The 22,834-nt window shown below is 46.1% G+C and overlaps 7 protein-coding genes across 9 annotated transcripts; 3 read left to right on the forward strand and 4 right to left on the reverse strand.

The window, feature by feature from the left end:
- The first annotated feature begins 183 nt into the window (after positions 1-183).
- BDCG_05815 (mitochondrial processing peptidase) lies at positions 184-2,675 on the forward strand. The gene is made up of 2 exons (XM_045421510.1): positions 184-363; positions 481-2,675. The coding sequence occupies exons 1-2, from the start codon at positions 259-261 to the stop codon at positions 2,152-2,154; spliced, it is 1,779 nt and encodes a 592-aa protein (XP_045277381.1). The 5' UTR covers positions 184-258; the 3' UTR covers positions 2,155-2,675.
- BDCG_05816 (uncharacterized protein) lies at positions 2,528-5,792 on the reverse strand. Its single transcript, XM_045421511.1, has 2 exons — positions 5,627-5,792; positions 2,528-5,561 (listed from the first exon to the last, which is right to left on the reverse strand). The coding sequence occupies exon 2, from the start codon at positions 4,169-4,171 to the stop codon at positions 3,122-3,124; it is 1,050 nt and encodes a 349-aa protein (XP_045277382.1). The 5' UTR covers positions 4,172-5,561; positions 5,627-5,792; the 3' UTR covers positions 2,528-3,121.
- BDCG_05817 (serine palmitoyltransferase) lies at positions 5,604-13,806 on the forward strand. 3 transcript variants are annotated; one of them, XM_045421512.1, is made up of 3 exons: positions 5,604-5,896; positions 6,139-10,073; positions 10,147-13,806. In XM_045421512.1, exon 2 carries the CDS (start codon positions 6,356-6,358, stop codon positions 8,423-8,425), a length of 2,070 nt encoding a protein of 689 aa, XP_045277383.1. In that variant the 5' UTR covers positions 5,604-5,896; positions 6,139-6,355; the 3' UTR covers positions 8,426-10,073; positions 10,147-13,806. The 3 variants fall into 3 exon arrangements, with proteins under 3 accessions (XP_045277383.1, XP_045281413.1, XP_045281412.1); XM_045421514.1 differs by having other exon boundaries at positions 5,667-5,896; positions 6,104-10,073; positions 10,147-13,323; XM_045421513.1 differs by having other exon boundaries at positions 5,667-5,896; positions 6,139-13,323.
- Positions 13,660-16,375, reverse strand: BDCG_05819 (PQ loop repeat protein). Its single transcript, XM_045421515.1, has one exon. The coding sequence runs from the start codon at positions 15,736-15,738 to the stop codon at positions 14,437-14,439; it is 1,302 nt and encodes a 433-aa protein (XP_045277384.1). The 5' UTR covers positions 15,739-16,375; the 3' UTR covers positions 13,660-14,436.
- Positions 16,033-16,512, forward strand: BDCG_17204 (uncharacterized protein; the record flags this gene model as incomplete). The annotated part of the gene is made up of 1 exon (XM_045426348.1): positions 16,033-16,512. The coding sequence occupies exon 1, from the start codon at positions 16,279-16,281 to the stop codon at positions 16,510-16,512; it is 234 nt and encodes a 77-aa protein (XP_045281414.1). The 5' UTR covers positions 16,033-16,278.
- A 115-nt stretch (positions 16,513-16,627) lies between these two features.
- Positions 16,628-18,951, reverse strand: BDCG_05820 (uncharacterized protein). Its single transcript, XM_045421516.1, has one exon. It carries the CDS (start codon positions 17,882-17,884, stop codon positions 17,126-17,128), a length of 759 nt encoding a protein of 252 aa, XP_045277385.1. The 5' UTR covers positions 17,885-18,951; the 3' UTR covers positions 16,628-17,125.
- Positions 18,952-19,168: 217 nt separating this feature from the next.
- Positions 19,169-21,294, reverse strand: BDCG_05821 (zinc-binding dehydrogenase). The gene is made up of 4 exons (XM_045421517.1): positions 20,719-21,294; positions 20,523-20,635; positions 20,325-20,405; positions 19,169-20,249 (listed from the first exon to the last, which is right to left on the reverse strand). Exons 1-4 carry the CDS (start codon positions 20,898-20,900, stop codon positions 19,600-19,602), a joined length of 1,026 nt encoding a protein of 341 aa, XP_045277386.1. The 5' UTR covers positions 20,901-21,294; the 3' UTR covers positions 19,169-19,599.
- Between the last annotated feature and the right edge of the window lie 1,540 nt (positions 21,295-22,834).

Here is a 22,834-nt window from a genome sequence, read left to right on the forward strand (position 1 = left end):
ATCCTACTAGCTGATGGAGGTTGAAGGTTGGCACTCTGAGTATACTATACTGGAAAAAGTGTAGGATCTGTTCCATAAATAACTAGTTAGTTAATGAAACTGCTGACTCATCATGATTCTGCCGAAAGCGGTGAGACCCTCTCTTCCCGTTCTCAGGAATCAACTTTTTTTCCTTTGCTGAACGAAATGTCCGCTTGCCAGCTTTGAGCACAACGACTCTGTATAGCGCCGGCTTCCAACAACGGAATAGAGACTATCATGCGTCGTTTAACAACTAGAGCCGTTACCCCGGCTAAGCGCCTCACACGCACCCCACGCTCACTTTCAAGGGCACTTTCATCTCAAATTGAAACCCAAGCTAAGGTTGGTTTGTTCTTTTCCCATTAAGTTGCCGTGGGTACCGGGATCGGGAAAACAAGAACAACAACTACAACAGGGCTGGGAACAAAAAATGGCTAATGAAAAACTCCATCATTATAGGACCCCTCTGAACTCGATCAAGTAACAGAACTCTCCAATGGCCTACGTGTAGCCACCGAGTCCTTACCGGGCCCCTTCGCCGGTGTAGGCGTATATGTCGATGCAGGCTCGCGCTACGAGAACGAGAGCCTTCGCGGCGTCAGCCACATCATCGACAGACTAGCCTTCAAATCGACCTCGCAGCGGACGGCTGACCAGATGGTCGAGGCGCTCGAGCGCCTGGGCGGGAACATCCAGTGCGCGTCCGCGCGCGAGTCGCTCATGTACCAGTCCGCCAGCTTCAACTCGGCCGTGCCGACGACGCTGGCGCTGCTGGCGGAGACGATCCGCGACCCCCTGATTACGGAGGAGGAGGTGCAGCAGCAGCTGGAGGTGGCGGATTATGAGATCACGGAGCTCTGGGCGAAGCCGGAGATGATCCTGCCGGAGCTGGTGAATATTGCTGCTTATCGGAATAATACGTTGGGGAATCCGTTGTTGTGTCCGCGCGAGCGGCTAGGGGATATTAATCGCGGTGTGGTGCAGAGGTATCGAGAGACGTTTTATAAGCCGGAGCGGATGGTGGTGGCTTTTGCGGGGGTTGCGCATGAGGAGGCGGTGAGGTTGACGGAGAAGTACTTTGGGGATATGAAACGGGGTAAACGTGGGCTATTTGGGCCGGGATCGGCAACGACGCTGGCCGAAGAGGAATTGCGTTCGTTACCATCCTTCTCGCCGTCTTCGACGACTTCAACGATCTCCGCAAACTTGTCATCCATCCCGTCACCTCCCCCTCCATCAACTCCTACATCCAGCTCCAAGGCCACCAATGGCGGCCTCCTCTCCCACATCCCTTTCCTCAAACACCTCTCAACCTCCTCCTCCCACAGCGCCTCCGTCACCCCCCTCGACACCTCCCTTCTCCACCCATCCACCCTCGACCTCCATCGCCCTTCCCACTACACAGGCGGCTACCTCGACCTTCCCCCGATCCCCCCACCCGCAAACCCCACACATCCACGCCTCAGCCACATCCACATCGCCTTCGAAGCTCTCCCCATCTCTTCTCCAGACATCTACGCCCTCGCCACCCTGCAAACCCTACTAGGCGGCGGCGGCTCGTTCTCCGCCGGCGGGCCGGGCAAGGGCATGTACTCCCGCCTCTACACCAACGTCCTCAACCAGCACGGCTGGGTCGAGAGCTGCATGGCCTTCAACCTCAGCTACACCGACAGCGGCCTCTTCGGCATCTCCGCCTCCTGCGTCCCGTCCCGCGTCACAGCGATGGTCGAGGTGATCTGCAAGGAACTGCACGCGCTGACGACAGACTCGCGCTTCTTCGCCCTACAGCCCGCCGAGGTCAACCGGGCCAAGAACCAGCTGCGCTCCGCGCTCCTAATGAATTTGGAGTCGCGCATGGTGGAGCTGGAGGACCTGGGCAGGCAGGTGCAGGTCCACGGGCGCAAGGTTGGGGTGCGGGAGATGTGTGCGCGCATCGATGCGTTGACGGCGGAGGATCTGAGGAGGGTGGCGAGGGAGGTGCTTGGCGGCCATGTGTATAATAAGGGGAATGGGACGGGGAAGCCGACTGTTGTTGTGCAGGAGGGGATGATGGAGGGGGTCCAGTTGCAGCCGATTCAGTGGGAGCAGATCCAGGAGCAGATTGCCATGTGGAAGTTGGGGAGGAGGGATTAATGTCGTCTTTTCCTTTTTTTATGTTTTCATATCAACGGGGTGTTTACCGATTTACTTTGTTCATCCATCTGATGCTTTGAATATATTTTTTTTTTGTATTAGCTACGGATGGACTTGTATTACTGATCTCAATTGACTTGGGCTACATAAACCATCTTAGGTACCTACCTCTCTCTGCTTTTTTATCATTGTCGGCTTCTGCGCAGATAGACGGTGTTGCATTCATTTTGCTTTTGTCCTATTTATATTTATACTTATATACATATACATATATCGTTATTCTCATCTTTGCTTATCTGTCTATATTTATAATTAAGACCATTGGTGTGACTTTCCCTTCTCCCTTTCTTTTTTCTTTTTTTCTTTAATATGCTGATGTTCCTCTTCTTTCGGTTACTGGTATGCTGATATGCATACTAGATACACCGGCCTGCCCCTCCTCCTCCCCTCTATTGCCCATATCTAGAAATTGGTTTAAAAAGCAAAGTAGCGAAAATCAATTTGATTTAACTATAGGTTGGTTCAAGTAACGTAATGTTACCAAAGATGTGGAGCACAAAACCAGTCGCAGAGATCGAGATTACTCCTTTACAGGATTATCTAGATGTACGTACATAGTTGGTCGGGTTATTAAGAACGTCTTCCTGTGGACAGGGGACTGACTTATATGTAAATTTATAGTGATAAAAAAAAGGGGGGGAGAAGTGACTTCAGTCCATCACAGCATGCAGCATCGTCTGCTAAACAAAGATAGGTTATTATTATTATTATTATTATTTTTTTTTTAAAAAAAAAAAAAAAAAAAAAAAATTAAAAAAAAGAGTAAAAACGTTCATCTCGTTCTCCGCTTTCGTGGGTTAACCACCACCCCCCCCACCCCCCAACTCCCTCCTCCCCCCTTTCTTTTTCTTTCCACCCCTGTTTCCAATCCCTATGCCGGACGGCCCGAAGAGGCAACCGGAATTTTTCACTCCTCATCCGGAACACCAGCCACGACATTCAAAAAAATCGCCAAATCCGCCAATTCATCTCGCATAATCCAATGGGATAAATCATCATACAGCATAAACGTGACGTTCCAGCCCAACGCTTCCAGCGTCTTCGCAGCGTCTTCGCCAAACTGGGGCAACACATGCTCGTCCAGCGCCCCATGCGCGATCCAGATGGGGGTCTTGGGGGGTGAAGCTGATGACTGTGACTGCGGTTGTGGGTCCGTTGCGACGGGCGGCGGCGGGATGCCCAATATATTCTCTCGGAACCAGGTTTTGGCTTTGACAGCTAGGCTCGGGTCGGGCTCCGGGGCCCTGTCCTTGTCCTCTTCCTCCTCCTCGCCTACCACAGCTGTGCCTGTATCCTTCTCTCCCTCACTCCCAACCAACCTTATCAGGTCCCTCTGGAACGGCAACCAGGGACTCATAGCCACACAACCCCCCAACGCCTCCCCACCCCCATCAGCCTCCGCATCAAAAGCCACCGCAGCCCCCAACGCAACCACACCCCCCTGACTAAACCCTCCCACAATAACCCTCCCAACCCCGCCCAATATTCTCCCTTCCTCCTTCACCAGCTCCATCAAATACCCCACCGACGCCCTGAGCCCGTCCCGCGACAGCTCCCATTCCCGCTCATACACGGGCCGCAGCGTCACGACATCAAACCACTGCGGCATCATCACCTTGCCGCTCGCTGTGGAGCGGCCGATCCTGGCGTCTGGGAAGACGAATTTGACACCTGGGAAGCGCTGGGACAGGGATGAGCGATCCGGGTTCGTGGAGGTGGGGGGCTCCATGGGGGAGGTCATGAGAGCCGAGCTGAAGTCGAGGGAGTTACCACCGCGACCGTGGAGGAGGATTAGGGTGTGGGTGTGCGGGCCGCGGGGAGGGATTATGGTGGGTTTTGGGAAAGGGGGTGTTGTGATGGTGGTGGTGGAAGTTGGGGGTGGTGTAGAGAGCGGGGTGGAGGCGGAGGTGGAGATGGAAGGCGGGAGTGGAGGGGAGAGAGGGTCTGATTTGGTCATGGCTGTGTTTTGTTTTCGGATTTCTTTTCTTTTCTTTTCTTTTTTTCTTTTCTCCTTCTGTTTTTTCTTCTATTCGATTTCTTTTGTCCTCTCTATCTCACTTCTCCTTGTTGTTTGGTATCCTGTTGATGGATGTATACGTACAGCACATGTACGTTTACATGCCAAGGGTAGGGGAGGGGTAAAGGTGTAGGATATCGACGATCTCTTGTGTTTTGCTCTCTTTCTTCCTTCGCATACTCTGTAGATTGCTTGGACGTCGTATCCACGCTTCTCTGAGCAAGCCTATCTTCTCCTTTCTCAAGGAACTCTTATTCGAATAAATAGAGATCAAGGTGCACGCTCACCCGTTGAGCACCTCTCACCAACACCAACGAGGCGATCCGCAGCGTTTTGGCGTGGGGATTCAGTAGAGATCCTGTCAAAGTTTCTTTGCGTGGTAATCGATATATATCCAGCCACTTCTGTATATTTCTCCTGGTGTAGAAGTAAGAAGGGCTTGTTAACTGCTTCGTGTTAGCCCAAGAGAGGTTACCAGATGGGCGATATACCCCGCTTCCTAGCTAGGTAGGATTTCTCCGAGGTATGAAGAGGATTGGATGGATACAGAAACACACGATCTTCCCCTTGGGACTATCAGCTGTTAGCTGTTCGTTGGAGTGAGAGATGCAGGATTGCGACAACGAGTGAAGGTAGACATGTTGATATCAAGGCTCCAATTTTCGAGGAGGATTGGATATCACATGACCTGTGTGTGTGTGTGTGTGTGTGTGTGTTGTGCTTACGGGGAAATTATCCAGCATAAAAATATAGAGTATAGATAGACATGCATAATAATGCGGGCGGGAAATAAGTCATGTTATTCAGCCTCTGGTCCGACAGCTGCACAGCAAGAAGATATGGCCTCTTCTTCGTGATCTGGGAGGAGGATAAGCTGTGTACGGATAATAAATAGTACTCGGTCGAGCCCACTTCTGGCGGGATTCTATCATTGTCTTCCCTGACTCCTCCCTGAACTTCCTTGCCGATCAACAGCGGGCAGCCCCTGAACAACCAGGCAAGCGGAACAAATCATACGGATGTAAGGGAAACAGAAAGCAAGCCGGCTCAAAAAATAAAAACTTTAAAAAAGAAAAACAAGAAAAGGCCCAATCGAATCGACACTCTACCACGCCATTCGACCCCGTTACTCACCACCTAGTAATATTAAATAAAATAGGCTCCCAATTGGCCTTTTTGACGATGTTTTTTTTCTTCTACAGCGTATGATATGGCCTTATGGCTACAAGCAAGTACCGGTACCTGTGATCTTATGTCGGTACTGTATTAGTGGTAAACGGGTAATTTTCGGTTTCGTTCCAAATCCAAAAATATTCGGCTTCCTCAAGCACTAGCGTAACTTTTAGTAATGGTTATGGGCCTGTACCTAGTACTGTGATACGTATTGTGACGTACCAATACATCCTGACCTTCTGTCAAGCCTTAGGCGTTCGTCGTTTAAACCTCGCTTGGACTTCATATTTTCCTCTCTCGTGTCTGCTTCTTCTTCATCTCTCCTCCGCCAGACACCACAATTCCCAGCCAACAATCTCTCTCTTGCAGGAATCCCCGTGTGTCGTGTGAGTGTGTCAACGAGATGCCTTTGCAGCATCTCGCCCGGGATTGCTAAGCCAGACCACCCTCCTCTCCCTCTAGCTCGTTTCCCCCGGCTCCTCTCGGATCTTGGTATGTTGCTGGCTGTATCTTCCTCCTCAACCCCCTTATTCGTGCCCTATCCCAGCTACACCGCTTTGCTCTACTACTTTTTTTTATTTTTATTTTTTTTATTTTTTATCTCTTTTGCTCCGATCTATCTCTGTGTTGATCTGTTTCACTCTTTGGACGTCTCTGTCCATCAATTGCCTTTACGCTCTAGATAACTAACTTGGTGAGGCGTTGGCGCTGGCTCTGTGCGTGGGGTTTGGCAGATAGGCGAATTTTGTTCCTGCCTCGTTCTTCTGTGCTACTTCCAACTTCCTCTATAGCACAGCTTCAGTCCAGTTGCGAAAACAGCGTGCGCAGTGTAGCCCTATGTCCGCTGCCCTACCCGCGTCGCTCGCCCACTCTCCCGTAACCTAAATCCTAAAATTCAACACCGGGTCTCCATTCGTCAATCCACGGCCCGTCCAGTCTTTCGATCCTGAGATGCCTCGTCGACCTAACAATCCTTTCACCAACAACTCCCCTTCTTCGCCGCCGTCCTTTTCGTCCGCGAACGAAAAGGGCGGCATTCCTACTAACCAGGCACGGTCTTCCTCTGCGAAACCTAACCGATTGAGCCAGCTCTTTTCTACTTCGCCCAAGGGTAGAATAGAAGCCCAGACGGCTGCTCAAGCCGCGCTCATTGCTGCAAGCGGAGGCTCCCTCAACAATCCGAACACTCCTCAGATCAGTTCGCCGTCGCTGTCCCTACCCACTATCTCTCTTTCCACCGCAACTGCGGACAGTACCAACATGAACGTGCCTCCAACCACTCTCTTTCAACCCCCATCGGCGGGGGAATCCCGTCGCCTAGCTAGGCAACACGCTCAATTTGGCCCTATCGGACACCCTAGTCACCGATATACCTCGAAGCACCAAGGGGGTGAATTCCCTGAACCTATTATGGATGAGCCGCCGTACTACTATCTTTTTACCACCTACATCAGTTACCTAATCCTAATAGCTTTTGGCCACGTGCGCGATTTTTTTGGGAAACGATTCAGAGAAGAAAACTATAGACATCTCAAACCTAGGAACGGATACGGCGCGTTAAACAGTGATTTTGACAACTTCTACATCCGCCGCCTCAAGCTGCGTATTAATGATTGTTTCGAGCGGCCGGTAACTGGGGTCCCTGGAAGATATATCACGTTAATCGATCGGACCAGCGATGACCACAATCGCCACTTTCGCCTTACTGGCACTTACACCGACACTTTGAATATGAGCTCATATAACTACCTTGGTTTTGCACAATCAGAGGGCCCCTGCGCCGACGCAGTTGAGGAAACTATTAAACGATACGGTATCAGCTCCGTTGGCACCAGGGCGGATGCCGGCACCCAGGACATCCATGTCGAAGCGGAAGACCTTGTTGCCAATTTTGTGGGGAAGGAGGCTTCCATGGTGTTTTCCATGGGCTTCGGGACGAATGCTAGTGTTTTTTCAGCTCTAGTTTCAAAGGGATGCCTGATCATTTCCGATGAATTGAATCACGCGTCAATCCGTTTTGGTGCGCGTTTATCGGGTGCGTCCATCGAAATCTTCAAACATAACGATGTGAAGGCGCTGGAGAAGAAATTACGAGAGGTCATTTCCCAAGGTCAGCCGCGTACGCATCGCCCGTGGAAGAAGATCCTCGTTGTTGTTGAAGGGCTTTATTCCATGGAGGGGACCATGTGCAACCTTCCCGGCATACTTGCGTTAAAGAAGAAATACAAGTTCAACCTTTTTATCGATGAAGCGCACTCAATTGGTGCAATCGGACCTAGAGGAAGGGGTGTTTGCGATTACTTTGGCGTCGATACGAAAGATGTGGATATCCTCATGGGCACGCTGACCAAGTCCTTTGGCGCCAATGGTGGTTATATCGCCGCGGATAAAGTCATTATTGACAAGCTACGAGCATCGAATCCGGCAGTGTTCTACGGCGAAGCGCCCACCCCGCCAGTTATTGCCCAAATTATAACTTCTCTTAGGATAATCAGCGGTGAGATCGTCCCCGGCGAGGGCGAAGAGAGGTTACAGAGACTTGCGTTCAATTCCCGATATCTTCGCCTTGGTCTTAAGCGCCTTGGTTTCATCGTCTACGGCCACGATGACTCCCCTATTATCCCTCTCCTACTCTTCAACCCAGCCAAAATGCCCGCCTTCTCCCATGAAATGCTCAAACGCAAAATCTCCGTCGTCATCGTTGGGTACCCCGCCACACCGCTGGTATCCTCACGAGCTCGCTTCTGCGTTTCCGCTTCGCATACCAAAGAGGATCTTGACCGCTTACTACTGGCTTGCGACGAAGTTGGGAATGTTCTACAGCTTAAATTCTCAAGCGGGGTTGCTGGCGGAGCACTGCCATCGGAAATTGACTATACAGTCGAAGATGAGCAGAATGACAAGCAGGGACGGCAGAAGCCGGCTGGGAAAAAGAAGGTCGCTCCTATTACCCCTCCCCGATGGAGATATGAAGATGTGGTCAGGCGGGGCGTGCAGGATGTGAAACTTCCACTGCGATAACAGGCCGTCTATCTATTATTACAAACATTTGGATAAGCAGCTCGGTTTGGATATGTGGGTTGGTTGGTTTATGCCGATCAATTGTGAATTTCGTCGGTTTTTACTTTTGCCGGGTTCTCTCTTCGGAAGGGCATTCTATGTCTCAAAAGCGCCTTTTACTCATCGGCTACCGCGTATGAGTCGAGTTTGTGTATTCTTTATATTATCCGTTGACTCTTGGGTATATTGATTGATTGGGTGTTGGAGGTTTGTTTTATCTGGGGCGGGGAGGGGGATTGTTGACGGTGTTCTATTTCTTCCCCTCTGATGTTTCTTTCCTTTCTACCTTTCGGCCTTAATAATACATAATTCTAGATTGAGAGAGAGAAGGCGGAGAAGGGGAAACAACTGACTGGGCGTTTGCTACTGTGTGTTCCCAGGTTGTTGTTTTTTGCCTCTCCTACCCTTTTTTTTCCTCTTATTGGACTCCCCCTGTTGAATATGAGATGTTTCTTTTTAACGCATACCATGGTTTGCTTATGTTGCTGTCTTGGCAGAGCTGGGTGAAGGGATAACCTTGCGTCTTCTATCTCTTTTTTTCAATCGGGTGTAATTTCTCCCTTTCACCCGCCGGTCAACCAAACTGGTAGTTCTGGGTTCGCACTCTGCACTCCCCAGCCGGGGAGGAAGGCAGGGATAATTCAAAACACTCTATAAACGAAAAGGACGATAGAAAGCAAGAAACCGGATGGGACCTCGTGCGGCAAGCTAACCCAAAAAAAAAAGAGAAAAGTCTACGCTGAGGGTACACAGAACCTACCCGTCAAGCAAACAAAACGTATCAACGGAAGTAGTTGGTTCACCAGTGAGCTACACAGAGAGAGAAAGAGAGAGAGAGAAAGTGTCCATCCGGAATGCCGTTTCGTGGAACGAGATACTTTGTCTCATCAAGGTACAAACTACACCGCATCTGTCTATCAAGCATCTGGGAGAACCATCCCACCGCCCACTCCATGATATCTGACACGCTTCCAGCTCGTTTCAAATATCAATCCCGTTACGAATGCTAGGCTTTTCGTAGCCCTCCCTTTCCCCCTTTGGGTTAATGATTGATTGAATTGAATTGAACTGATTGGTTTGCTTTATCATACCAAGAAATGCAAGTACAAATACAAATACACCCCTTCTGTTGGGTGAATATATTTGCAAGGCCTATTTCGGTGATGTGACTCCTTGCCAATAATGAGTGCTGTGTTCCCAGCCCAACTGGCCGCGGTCTCATGTACACATACACATATATGGCCCCGTCTACTCAAAACCCATCATCATTGATCGTTCACTACTCAGATGATGGGGTTTTCACCGGGTTTTAGTTTTGCGACTGTTTTCACGTTCTACGGAATTCTTGTGACACGTTTTGCTGTTATTTTTGGTATTTTTTTCTTCTGCGGCTGTTTGCTTCCCTGGAAACTGTCATAATACCTCTCTCTCTAATGTGTTCGCACCCATCAAAGACGCACCTCTTTTTTCCTCAACCACCCCCAAAGCAAGTTCAATCAATTCAATCAAACACTAATGTGATTGTATAGTAGGTATAGGAGACTTGCTGACGCCTGGCAGGTGCTGGACAGGTAATGGCCGCTAGCTGCTGGGTTTGATGGTCTGTTTGGTATGTATATTTGCCGTGTTGGATAGACAAGTGGGAAACGACATACATAGCTGATCAATATGCGTATGTTCAGATCACTTCTATTTTATAGCTATAATATTTGAATTGGGTGTATGTATGGCTTTCTCCGACATTTTGCTCTCCTGTTCTCTCAGGATCTTGTTTGTTGACTGTCTGAGTATTTGATATTCGCAACTATTTACACAGCCGGCATCTCTACTCGCCCTTCAATCTAATTTCGTCTATTTGCTTACCTACTTTCTTACTTGCCTGTTACACATGCTTTCTCTTGCTCAGTCTCTCCTTTGCATCTCGCGTAATGGAAAGCAGAAACAATCAGGAAACGCGGCGGGAAGGCCACGGAATCCATAAGCTATCCATGGATGCAATGATCATCTCCAGATTATTCTAACACTACTTTGCCCTACGGGCACGTTTGCTACTCCTACTCGTAGCAAAGTCCCGCTGTCGTTTGCGCTGTTTCTTTCGCATGGACCTACCTACCACCATCTGCGTTCCAGCTTCCCACCGAATGCCCTATAAAAGGAGACACGACGTCTCCTCAAATCCCCTCCATTTCTTTACATTCTCCATTCTTCCATCACGCCCTTCTCATTGCTTGTATCCCTCAGACTCATATAAGGGGCCCGAAACACAGCCCCAGAAGACATTATATATTATATATGGGCAAATCCTACCTTTCCACATCCAATATGGTGGAGCATGGGCTTTCTACTTGAAGGCAGTCATTTCTACCTCCGCGTGGACTCCCGCGATGAAGCTCCCAGCCAGCTCAGCCGTTCGCTCTGGAGATGTCCGTCATACACGCTTCCTTTTTCCTCATGCATCCTTCAACAATATAATGGCTCTCCGTCCAGATCTACAGGCGGGTATGCAGCAATTTTGTCTACGGCAGTAATGACGACGGTGATCACCCAGAGGACCGAAGGATAATGCGGATACCGATTGCAGCATGACAACACGGTATCTTACTTCGCTCTCTCCCCTTCGTGTTGCAGGCTGTCTAGTCTTCGTGGGATGCACGTTCTACCTCGTTTTGCTCTCCTGCTGTGTTTGGGCCGGTTGGCGTCGGGCACAGACAAAAAGCGCACGCCCAGCCCATATATACGTTTTCGCCGTTTCTTGGTTTCTTAGATGTCATTTCTTGCAACACTGGGCAGAAGTACGGAAAGAGATTTGTTGATCTGGTTTCAAAATTGCTCTGAGGTTGCTGTTCGTGTTCACTTTGTTTTGGTTCCCACATTCCCCATTTTTGCATGTTTTGCCGTTGCTTATATACCCTCCCCTATGATCGATTTTTCGGGGCCGAGTACTTATGCCGTAACTGCTAGCCCCTTTCCCGCACCAGCCCTTGTTAAGTTATATACATTACTCTCGTTCTCATGTGGGCCTTTCCCTCACAAGCCCCCGTTTTTTCCTTTCTTTTATTCCCCCCCTCCTAGGATAAGACAACTTGCAGCCCTTCCATTCCCACTGAAATTAACTGCATGGAGTCCAAAGTCGCCCAACTACTGGTCGGTTCACCCACCAGGTATAATTTACACTACTCCAACACTGTGCAAGGATGCGATATACACAACTGATGTATTTGCCTGCTACGTTACCCGTGATTGGTAGTTTGGGATGGCGAGTCAACGCCCGGATAACCCCCTCGATATATAAAGTAGCAACGCGATAGGGCAAGCCGGTACGTAACGCGGAGAAAGATTGCTAATTCTTCCTGAAAACGTATTGATTCTCTCCTCGTTCTTCGAATGGCTCGAGCCCTGGATTTTTTTGGCACCGGAACCGCCTTGGTGGGCGAAATTTATTTCAGATTTTCGATCAATCCGGCTTGTCAAACTTTCCCAATGAGGTGGATTGAAAATGGGCATTATTGGATTCAACCAACCAGTCTATCTAGGGAACGTTCTCGAAATATAGCGATTTACATTTTATTCGAATTGTAAACATGTACCACTCCTGCAAGTGGGGAAAAAGAGGATGCTTAGCATATACCGTTAATGCCGAAGGGGAGAATCCACTGGCAGATATACAGGGGAAGAAGGAAGGCAGTGATGCTCGGGCCGCGAGGATGTGCAGAGCAATGATCTGCGTGCCCGGAATTTCCCTTGCTATATATAAACTCGTGCTAGGGGGAGGCATCATTGACACAAATGAGACAAATAAGTGTCGGGTTCGGGGTAATTGGCGAAGCGAAAGAAGCAGGAAACTCCCGCAACGCAAGCATAGTCACAACAGACGAAGGGGGGCAAACTGACAGGACAAACCCGATGTGTACTATCGGGAACTATCCGTCGCTGCCGCCTTCAAAACTATACATATATATAATATGTCATTTTCCTAACAGCCATCCTCCTTCTCCAACTCGTCGTTTACTCTCAGAAACATAGCTATACATCTGACAATATCCACCAAAATTCGGCGAAACCAGACCTATACTATAACGAATCCCACTCCCAAAAGTTATATATATATACGATTATATACGATAGCATCGTCCCTCCATTATCTTGTTTGTGTTGTTCCTTTTTTGATATCCCAAGCTCAAGCTCAGGCTCAGAAGGCCGGTTCTAGTTGAGCTGCGATTTTCATAGTTTGGTCTCCTCCGGCCCCAACCCGTTGGAATCGAACAATTCACTGCCTTCGAGTGTGAAGCTGTTTCCTACTTACCAAACTGCGCACAATCGAGTCCGTATAAATACATGCAACGCCTACCACTTCATTCTATCAACAACTTAGAAAACCACAAACAACCTTCAACAAACATACAAAGAAGAAAAACGGAAATCCAAACACTAAACCACTGACTGATACTCAAATCAAGAGAACATAATCGAAACCAATATCTCTCATATCCCGTTGAAAAAACTGATTGCCTCAAAATACCATCCTCATTTATACAAACAAAAACACACCAAAAAAGAAACACCAAAATGTGCCACCAAAAAATGCGTCATCACAGCTGCGGCCACGTCGGCCCCGGCAACTTCACCCGATGCCACCGATACGGTTCAAAACAATTCCCTTGCAAAGTTCACACCATCCATATCCAGTGGCCCTCCCCGTGTCCAAACTGTCGCAGGGCATCATAAAAAAGCTGGCAGGTGTTCCTACATACTTGTAGCTCTGCAGTGGCTATGAGGCCTGCGTGGTCTACATTTTGCGGAAGGTTTTTTTGGAGGCTACGCGCTACTTCTTTGCTTGCTTTTCTTTTTGCTCTTTTCCTTTTTTTTTTTTTTTTTTTTTTTTTTTTTTTTTTTTTTTTTTTTATTAATCCTTTACTTCTCTGTTTCTTTCACCTTCACCTTTCCTTTCCCAGGTGACTATTCGTGTCAGCCAGTTCGCTTGTCTTTTTTTGCTTTGTTGTGTTTACCAGCATCTGCATGTGTGTCTGAGTGAACTTTATGACTATGATTTCTACTATGATTGGAATTCTTTTCTTTTAACTTGTGCAATGTGAACCTAAGTTCATTTCCCTCCTTTTTCTTGTCGTACGCTCTAAGTTTCCTTGATGAGGCAACTGACCTTCTGGCCCCCTCTATTTCGACCTCACAAAGTTAATAATGAAAATAATAAGACCATATGTCAAACTTGCGACTAGTCACCTTTCCTGAATATATCTACAAATCGTAAAATGAAGTAGTAATGTAAAACCAAAGTGTTATCTATGAATTTGCAGCCTATTTATAAATAGCCCCACTAGAGCCTCTGAAAGATCTCATCTGACACATGAACGGGGCTAGTTAAAAGTTCAAGTGTAGTTGAAAGGAGAAACATCTAAGATCCCAGGTTGCTGGATGATATGAGTTTAAGGAGTATATGTGTATATCTAGGCACACATGTGTGTATGTATGTATTTATTGCAAGAAATTATCTTGGGGGTATTCAAAGTAAGATTGATACGCGGGCATGCAAAGTCTAGAAAAAAGACAAGAAAAAAAAAAGGAAGTAAATCTTGGAAATAAACCACAAAGTAAGTAGCTAGCTGCCTGCTTGAAACGCCATCCTATAGTCATCTTCTAGTGTAATGATGATGCAACAGGACGAGGAAAAAGGTATACCCGAAGTAGAAACGCAGACGCAGAGAAAATAGCGGCAATGCTCAAGGCCAAGGTCAGAAGTATCAAGTAAAGCAAATAATGTCCAAGAACGCCTGGCGGGTGTGGTTCTTGGTCATCTTGTTAGTTATAAAGTACCCAGTAAACCGCAATAAAGTATGAAATTCAGAATCAGAACGCGCCAAGGGGGGAAAGGAATCGGGCTTCTAAAAAAACGGAACAGAGCGGGAAAACAGCAAAAGTAAAGAAATCAATGTCTCTAGACAGTAGCATGGAATATGTCAAACCGCACCATATCTATCCTGCTCATCTATCATAAGCGCCTCCGTTTCTGGAGATTGGTATTTCGGTTCGGGAGGAGCGGATGGAATCCAGCCTTTGATCCACACGCTAACCCTTCGCCATCTACCTGGTCCTGCAGGTTGTAGTTTGATGGCGACATCGACATCGGCATCTTCATTCTTCTTCTTGTAGATCATGAACTGAATGCCCATAGCCCCATCCATGCCCAAGACCCCGAACGCCCCCAGGAAAAATGGTATCGCACGGCCAATCCATTCTAGTCTGTTGTTGCCTTCTTCGCCAACCCATCCACCACCTCCGTAGGCGGGTAGATCTGACCATGCGTTTGGATTGGTGAGGAGTGAGGTTGAGTAGAAGAAGTTACCGCAGAAGGCTGCAAAGAAGAGAAGTGGTGAGAGGCCTGAGGTGCTTTTGCGGCCGTAGTTCTTGTAGAGTTGTGGGATACGGGATACTAAGTATAAAAGAGTCGACGACCAGGATGCAATTCTGCCGGCTATTTGTCTAGCATCTGCTTGGGACTGTGGGAATATGGGGCGGTTCAGCTCCGCGGGGTTAGTAGCTGCTGCATTGGCAAGAACGGCACATAGCATGGAGAGAAACAAGATAGTTCGAGGGGAACTGGAGGGTGTGGCGCTGCTGCTGCCTCCAACACGGTAGATGGTTCGGGAAGGTGAGCGTTGTTTCTCATTGGGGCGCGACAGAGAGCCGCCCAATGGAGAATCAACTTCCAAACCCTTGTTCGAGGCGGCAATTTTTGGTTCTGAAGGCTGCATCGAGCCAGGGGACAATCCCAGAATTGTATTCTCCCCAGTGGGTATAATACCATTGTACATATCTCCATCGTCATACCCCAGATCTCCAGTATACGTATAACCACGTCTTCGTATTTGCCATTCCTTGAGATATGTATAGAAGTAGTACTGGATTACCAACGCTACGTCAACTAAGACATAGTAGGCAGCAACAGTAATCTGCCACCCCGCCTGATATAATAATATGGCTCCTAGTAGGTTGGTTGAATCGCCCAGACACCATTCAATCAGGAACCATATCGAGAGGCCGGAAGTCGACTGGAGTTTATAGTTCTTGTATATCTGCGGCAGCTGCGCAAAGAGCCAGGAAACGATGCTCAGGGTTCCCAAGGTAGAGGAGATCAGGGCGAGCGGAGTCGGAATACATGTATGTAGATGAGAAGAGATAAAGGTTAAGAAGGGAGAGGAGGGTTCGCAATGGTCTGGAAGAGAGGCAACGAAAGGGTTATAAATCCATGCTGAAGTCATTATCCGGCGCGCAGTTCGGTCTTCTATTGTAGCCCTGACTGTAATAACGAAGCATCCCTTGGCCAAAAACGCATGAACGGAGATAGAAGAATATATATAGAGAGAGAGTTGATATATATGCACAGAATGATTTCTTGAGAGCGCAGCGCGGAGTTGCTGACCGGAGATCCGCGTGGGGTTCGGTTGAGTGCTGACAAGGCTGGCAAAGAGTCACGCGAGGAGCGCGGGACACGCTGACAACACCCGAAACGTGTAAGGCAGAAGAAGATGAACTGGAGGAGAACGGGGGTTCGAGCAAGGTTGATGGAAGCTGTTTCACGGGCAACTGGGGGTTTTGTCTTGAGGGATTATACGGTCGTAGAGGGGAAAGTCGGAATAGGCCACTAAAATGTGTGTGACTGGTTCGGGATATCGGAATGTTACGTTGGGAGAAGGAGGAGAGCCAATTAGGGCATCTGCCTATGCAGGTGTGACAAATTACTGAAAAGGGAGAGGAGAAAACAAAGGAACGAAGAAAGAAATGAAAGATAGAGATAGTCTATGAAGAGGAGAGAGTGGACAGAGAGCACAACGCTGGATAAGGGAAAGTCAAAGGAAAAGGGCGAGAAAAGAAAACCAGACGACGGCGATGAGCAGGAGACAGATGAGAAGATGCAGGTGACGATGGAGAGGCTGATAAGCGGAGAGCGGGGCGCTGTGATTGGTGGAAACGGTGGATCTAGGTGGGGCTCAGCCAGCCAAATAAACCCAAACTCTAATTGGGGTATGGGGTAGTTACACTAGTCCGAGTCTGGAATGGTAAACAATCAACCTTATTCCTTCGATGGAAGATTGGAATAAGCCATGCTATGATAATAGTTATGTATATATAATATAATAGCATGATGTCAGAAACAAATTCCTAGATATATACAGAGTTCATGTTCATGCTCTTCTATGAATATATGTAAGCTAACATCCAGTCACATCTTTCATGTGAAGAACACTTCAAGAGAAGAGATTGAGTACACAAAAGACTTGAAACAATGAAGGACCAAGAATAATACAAATATATAAACACAAAATAATAAATAGAGTGGAACAAAAGTCAGCTAAATACAATTTTAGAAGAGATCTTTGACCAGCTATTTGGTCTTTTCATCACATCTAAAGAACACTGCTACTACTCTTTAGAAAGCACTTAGTGACAATATGTAAAATGAGCCAACTAGATCATATATTCATACTAGATAAAGAGATGAGGAGTGAGCTGTGGACCTGTACGCGCAGTTGATATAAAATAAGATTAGTCGTGTTTCACCTATTTATGTCTCTCGAGTTCATGCCCGTTTCTTCGTGTTTGACAGATATATATATATATATATAGCAATGACAGACGCGTATGTTACTACCATGCAAGGTGCATAGTGAACAGTACGGCTGCTCCGGCAACACCAATTGCCAGCTTTCGAGGTTGGCTCATCGAAGCCGCCTGGTTGGGTGCAATGATATCAAATGCATTCCCAAATCCTCCAAAGGGGTCATCATTCGGGTCGGTGGTTTTAGTAGTGGTAGCAGATGGTTCTGAGGTCGTAGTCGATGTGGGATCGGATGCCGTTGCTGAGGGTGGTAGGGATGGGATGACGTATGAATCACTTGTGGTAGAAGTAGAGTGAGAAGTCGTAGAAGTGGTAGATGGAGCTAGTCTTCGTGTTGTTGTTGTTGCTGATGGCTCTTCTGTTTGTGCCTGCGTAGGTGGAGGGCGACCGGTCTCTGTGACACGGGGAATATCGGGTGGATTGGCTGGAGCGGAACTCTCAATTTCCCTGCCTGCTCCTCCTCCCGCCCCTCCAGCATTTGGACAGAGTGTCTGCACTCCTAGCCCCTGGAAAAATAATCCGATGAGAGACGTCGGAGATGCCCGCGTGCCCACGCAAGCTGCATTGAGCGAACGTGCCAGAGCTTCCAGACCCTCAACGCAGCCCGGAGAGCAGGAGCCTTCGTTTGCGAAATCGCGGACTGTGCAGTCACTAATCTCGGAGGTGTAGACTCTCGTACATGATGGAGGGAATGATATTATCGGTTGGATTTGGTCCAGCGAAATTGCTATGACTGTTGGCGCTCTGTAGGCGAGGACGAGATATGTTACCCAGCGCTGTTTACGCATGGTGCAACGCTAGGTGAAGGAGATGACAAATGTATTTTTTGTTTGCACAGCGGAGATGCTGCCCGCCCTTCTTGTTTTGCACTTCGTTGAACTTTCCCAGGTATCGCAAAAGAAAATGTCGCAATGGGGGATAGGAGGCCTTCGAAGCGGTTAATCGCGCATCCTCATAATCTAAACTAAGTGCCTCTCTTTAGTGCCCATGTGCAAGCCGAAAGTCGATATGTCAAAGAAAAATGCGCGCGATTTTTAGACGATGATAGGAAACTTTATCGTGTCGTCTTTGATAAATGCAGGGCCACGAATCGTATTAGTGTCGCAAACGGTATGGGTATCAAGGGATAAATAAAGAACAATGTTTCTGAATCTTCAACGGGAAGTTCTAAGAAGAAAGGTAAAAGCAATGCGCTCTGTTGATACAACAATATCGCTTCATGGGATAGAAAACTAGCACAATTACGAAGCTCAGTATGTGTCCTTAACTCACGAGAAGAAGAGGGGAAATGAAAAATCAGAGACAGCAGAGGGGAATTATCGAAGTCCTTGTCGCAAAGCTAGATCCATGGTGGACGACGGGCCTTATGACGAGGCACCGCCGCTCACTCACAGCCATATCTAATAAACTGCCACTGACACGACCAAAAGGTCCTTTAGGACCGGTCTACAGTGTGGTCATATAGCGATCACATAGGTGGGCAGATCCAAAGAGAAAGCCGAATCTCAAACACTCCACGTTTCTAAATTCCACACGACAGGCTCGAGCCCTGGAAGGTCAGAGCCTATAGGACGACCGTTGCAATGATCAGCCTGTGACAGGATCTTTCGGGGTCAATTAACTAATGGACCAGTTATTCAGGATCCCGCCCCCAGCCTGGGCTTGCTTCGGGCGTGTCAACTTCGACAGGGATTATTTGACGATATGGACATCAGGGAGCTGTGAAAGTAGCCGAAGCCCAGAATCAAGAAACACTCTGTCTGTCGAATCCCGCCAAACAGCTGCCTCATCTTTGTTCGCAGATGGCAATTCTGAAACGTAGCGGGCCTGTAGTACAACAGTACGCTAAGTTAACGCTGGCCCCCGCCAGCGATGAGTTCGTTACGCGCCGGTCTTGGTCTGCAGCCTTGCCTTGGCGCCAATACCTGGGTTGATAACGAACGATAAAATACTCCCCGGTGTTGCGAAAACAGTTCAGGAAACGATCTCGGATTTCGTGAAGAAACCGTAGAGAGGGACTGCTGATTGCAATTGCGAGACAGAAGATAGGGCACTCACCTGATGCGGGATCTCAGAAAATGAAAATAGCTGTGTTAACTTTCCCCTTTACTCCGCTCTGTTTCTGCAATGACTTATAGTAGCCACGTTCTCTACTCCATATTCAGACATCTTGACTTCGCTATGGACCAGAGCTTGAACGATCTGGCGGAGGGTTTTCACATGGGGATCATTTAGGATATGCCAATTCAGATGGCATTGATGATTGATGAAAGCACGCTGTCTCCTGGGCGAATCCCTTGAGTCCAAACGCTTTTCAAACGCTACACAAAAAACCCTTCCACTCTCTCCTCTTAGGAATCGGGGGAATAGCCTTTGTATGAAGACGACATAGACATGTTGGGCATCAAATAATGAGTTATGGATCTACGCAGCAGGTCATACAATCATTACATTTCTTAATGGGAATATAACTGATATGCATCTCCTAGCATATTTGGATATTTCAGTCCATCACCAATATCGGTCTAAACCGCACTCTGGCATGTACCAAATCATCCATTGCCTTATTCACGTCATCCAGTTTGTATTTCTGAATCATGCACTTGACGTCATGGGTCCTTGCAAAATCGATGACCTCCTCCGCATCAAGAGCATGCCCTGTTAACCAGCCCGATACTGACAGCGCTCGACGGATCATTAAGGCCGAGTCCACCGTGAACTCTCCAATCGGCGATAAAACAAGCAACCTCCCACGCGGAGCTAACCCTTGCATCAACGGCTGAACGTATTTTGGAATTGGGGCGCTCAGTATCGCCATAGCCGCACCGCCTATCTCCTGCAGGGTCGTCGGGATATCACACTTGCTGCTGTCGATGAAATGATGCGCACCAAGTTCCCGGGCGAATTTTTCTTTTTCGTGTTTGCTGGATATGACTGCTACTTTATATCCTAGTTTATTTGCGAACTGCACCGCAAGATGTCCTAGGCCACCAAGACCATGTATTGCGATGAGATCGCCCGCGGCGACTTCCATTTTCCGGATCCCGTTGAAGGTTGTCATGCCTGCGCAGAGGAGAGGGGCTATCTCTGCTGGATCCATGTCCTGTGGTAATCGAGCCACTGCCTCCACTCGAAGTATACAGTATTCGGCAACTGGAAACAGTTAGACAGACACTCCTGGTGATGGTTACAGTAAGTTGAATGGATCTTCGCTAGGGATGGACTTACATCCTCCAGGTCGTGTCACGCCATTGATCTCTTCATTGTCGCATAGCTGGAAATAGCCTCGATTACATTCCTTGCAAACGCCTAATAGGGGAAAAAAATATATATATATAAATAAATAAAAGGAAAGAAAATTTTATTCAATCAACCTCTGATTTCTTTTTCTGCCATTAATTCATAGTGGGATGTGGGAAGACCTACCGTCATGACCACCATGCCATGGCCCTCCAACCCGCTCTCCGATTTTGAAATTCTTCACCCCGGGTCCAAGAGCTTGCACACTGCCAACTATTTCGTGACCGGGTATTATAGGACTGCGATACTCGTTAGATAGCGATCTTGAAAAATGGACCACGTCGCTTCCTGGGATCCTTGTAGATTTTTTCGAGCCACGAACAATGAGTTTCCAGCTTCCCCGTCCCTCACCAGTACGTCAGAGTGGCACACTCCACAGGCAAGCACTTTCACCAGAATTTCTCTGTGTTTTGGATACTCGAGTGGAATGGTTCTGATGGACAATTCTTCGCCCTTCGTTTCGAACCGAGCAACCTTGTATGATAATGGGAATTCAGGCTCCATCCTGTCTGTTGATTTGATATCAAAGGTTTTGCTTGGACAATCGTTGGATAGGAATTGAAGAGAGTTAAATAATTAGGAGTACATGCTATAAACGAGTAAAACAATATTGCCGTGAAAATTAAGTAGCGAAATTGTTTAAATAGAACCGAAAATGGTGTCTTATTCAGGGAATTATGGATATTTTTCAAAGTCGTTGAAATGGGGTGACATCACGGCTAGTTCTTGGTTGGCAAAAAGCCTTCATACCAATCGCCGTTCTTGCTCTAGAATGAGATAAGGCTGGAATCTAAATCCATATTAAAATTAATTATAATAATTAATATTATTATTGTGAATTCCGAATTCCCTCCTTCTATTGAGTTGTCTCTGCCACTTATCAGAGAGCAGATCAAGCGATGCTATGACGTCATCACAAGAGAAGAATGTTCAATTTTTCAGACGGAGATTTGGATTTTCCACAGATAACTACTTATTTTCTTGGAGGATAATAGGTTGGGGTGGCACGTGACTAGGGTAGGTGTAGTAATCACCAACACCTAGACTGGCCGGCGGGACCATGAATTTCACATTTGGTCCCATTTGGTCTGGTCTCATACATTTCTTGGTGTGAGTTCCACCAGGATCAAGTCTTAAAAAAATCTGAAAATGAACCATTTCTGAGAGAAATAATGTGAAAAATGATCAGATTTAATTCAAGAATAGTGAAATGAGAGTAATTTCTCAGAATAAACTATAAAAAATAATCATTCTTTTAAAATCAGAATAAGACTGAGATTGAAGATTAAAATCAGTCTTATTCAGTTTATTCAGTGATTATTTATATAATCAGACTAACTGTGTGACTGTGTCTGAGATCAGAATCAGAATTTTTGATAGTTCTATTATCAATTCAACAGATTTCATTACACAGTTCTAACATTAGATAGTAGTTTTATACTGTCTCAGTGAAACTTACTATCTACTCTTATCACATTTTTCAAATAAGATCATGATTTCTACTTCTCAATTTAAATTATTTTTATTGCTTTAAATGACTTTAAATCTCATTTAAGTATTATCAAAAAGTGTTACTTTTTAAAAAATTAAAAATAGTCTAAAAAAACCTTAAAATGTCTAAAAATAGTAACTTTATATCAAGAATGAGACTAAATGAGATTAAATGAGATCACTTTCTTATTTTTTTCAAGTCATGATTTCATTTTGAGATCTGATATATAGTCACTTTACATGTTTATTTAATAATTAGTCTCAGTGAAATTCATATCAAGAAATGTATAAGATCAGATTAAATGAGATTAAACATGAAATTTATAATTCTGACAGTCAGTCTAATCAGAATTTAGTAATAATTATTAATAATACTTATAAAATAACTAAATATATTCTTGTATAAGTTTATTCTTCACTTTCTTATAAAAACTACACTTTTCTGATATACTGTGATCAGAGATATTAAACTATCTGATAATTCTATATTTTATAATTATAAGTTTTTTAATTATTTCTTCTTATAATTATCTCTGATAATAGTGATAAATATTTTAACTTGAGTTGAACTTTTACTTCATTCTCATCTCTATTAATAAAATTATTAGAATATTATATATTATCAGTATAATAGTTAAATATATACTCTTAATAATTTTTCATAACTCTAGAATTGATTTAATGTATAAATTCATCAGATTATCTTGAAAATAGTAGTTAAATTCAGTTTTATAAGTATATAGTTTTATCTGATTTTCAGTTATAATTAATATATATAAGTTTTATTTCAAAGTTAGTATTATAATTCTATAAAATATAAAGTATTATTAAAGATTATTACTTATTAGAGAATTATATTTTACTGTTTTTATATTTTAAATATCTGCTCATTCAAATCTCTGATAGTTAATATTATAGTAGTCTTAGATTAATTTAATATATAAGTC

This window comes from Blastomyces dermatitidis (assembly GCF_000003525.1).
Source record: "Blastomyces dermatitidis ER-3 genomic scaffold supercont1.6, whole genome shotgun sequence".
Classification (NCBI taxonomy): domain Eukaryota; kingdom Fungi; phylum Ascomycota; class Eurotiomycetes; order Onygenales; family Ajellomycetaceae; genus Blastomyces; species Blastomyces dermatitidis.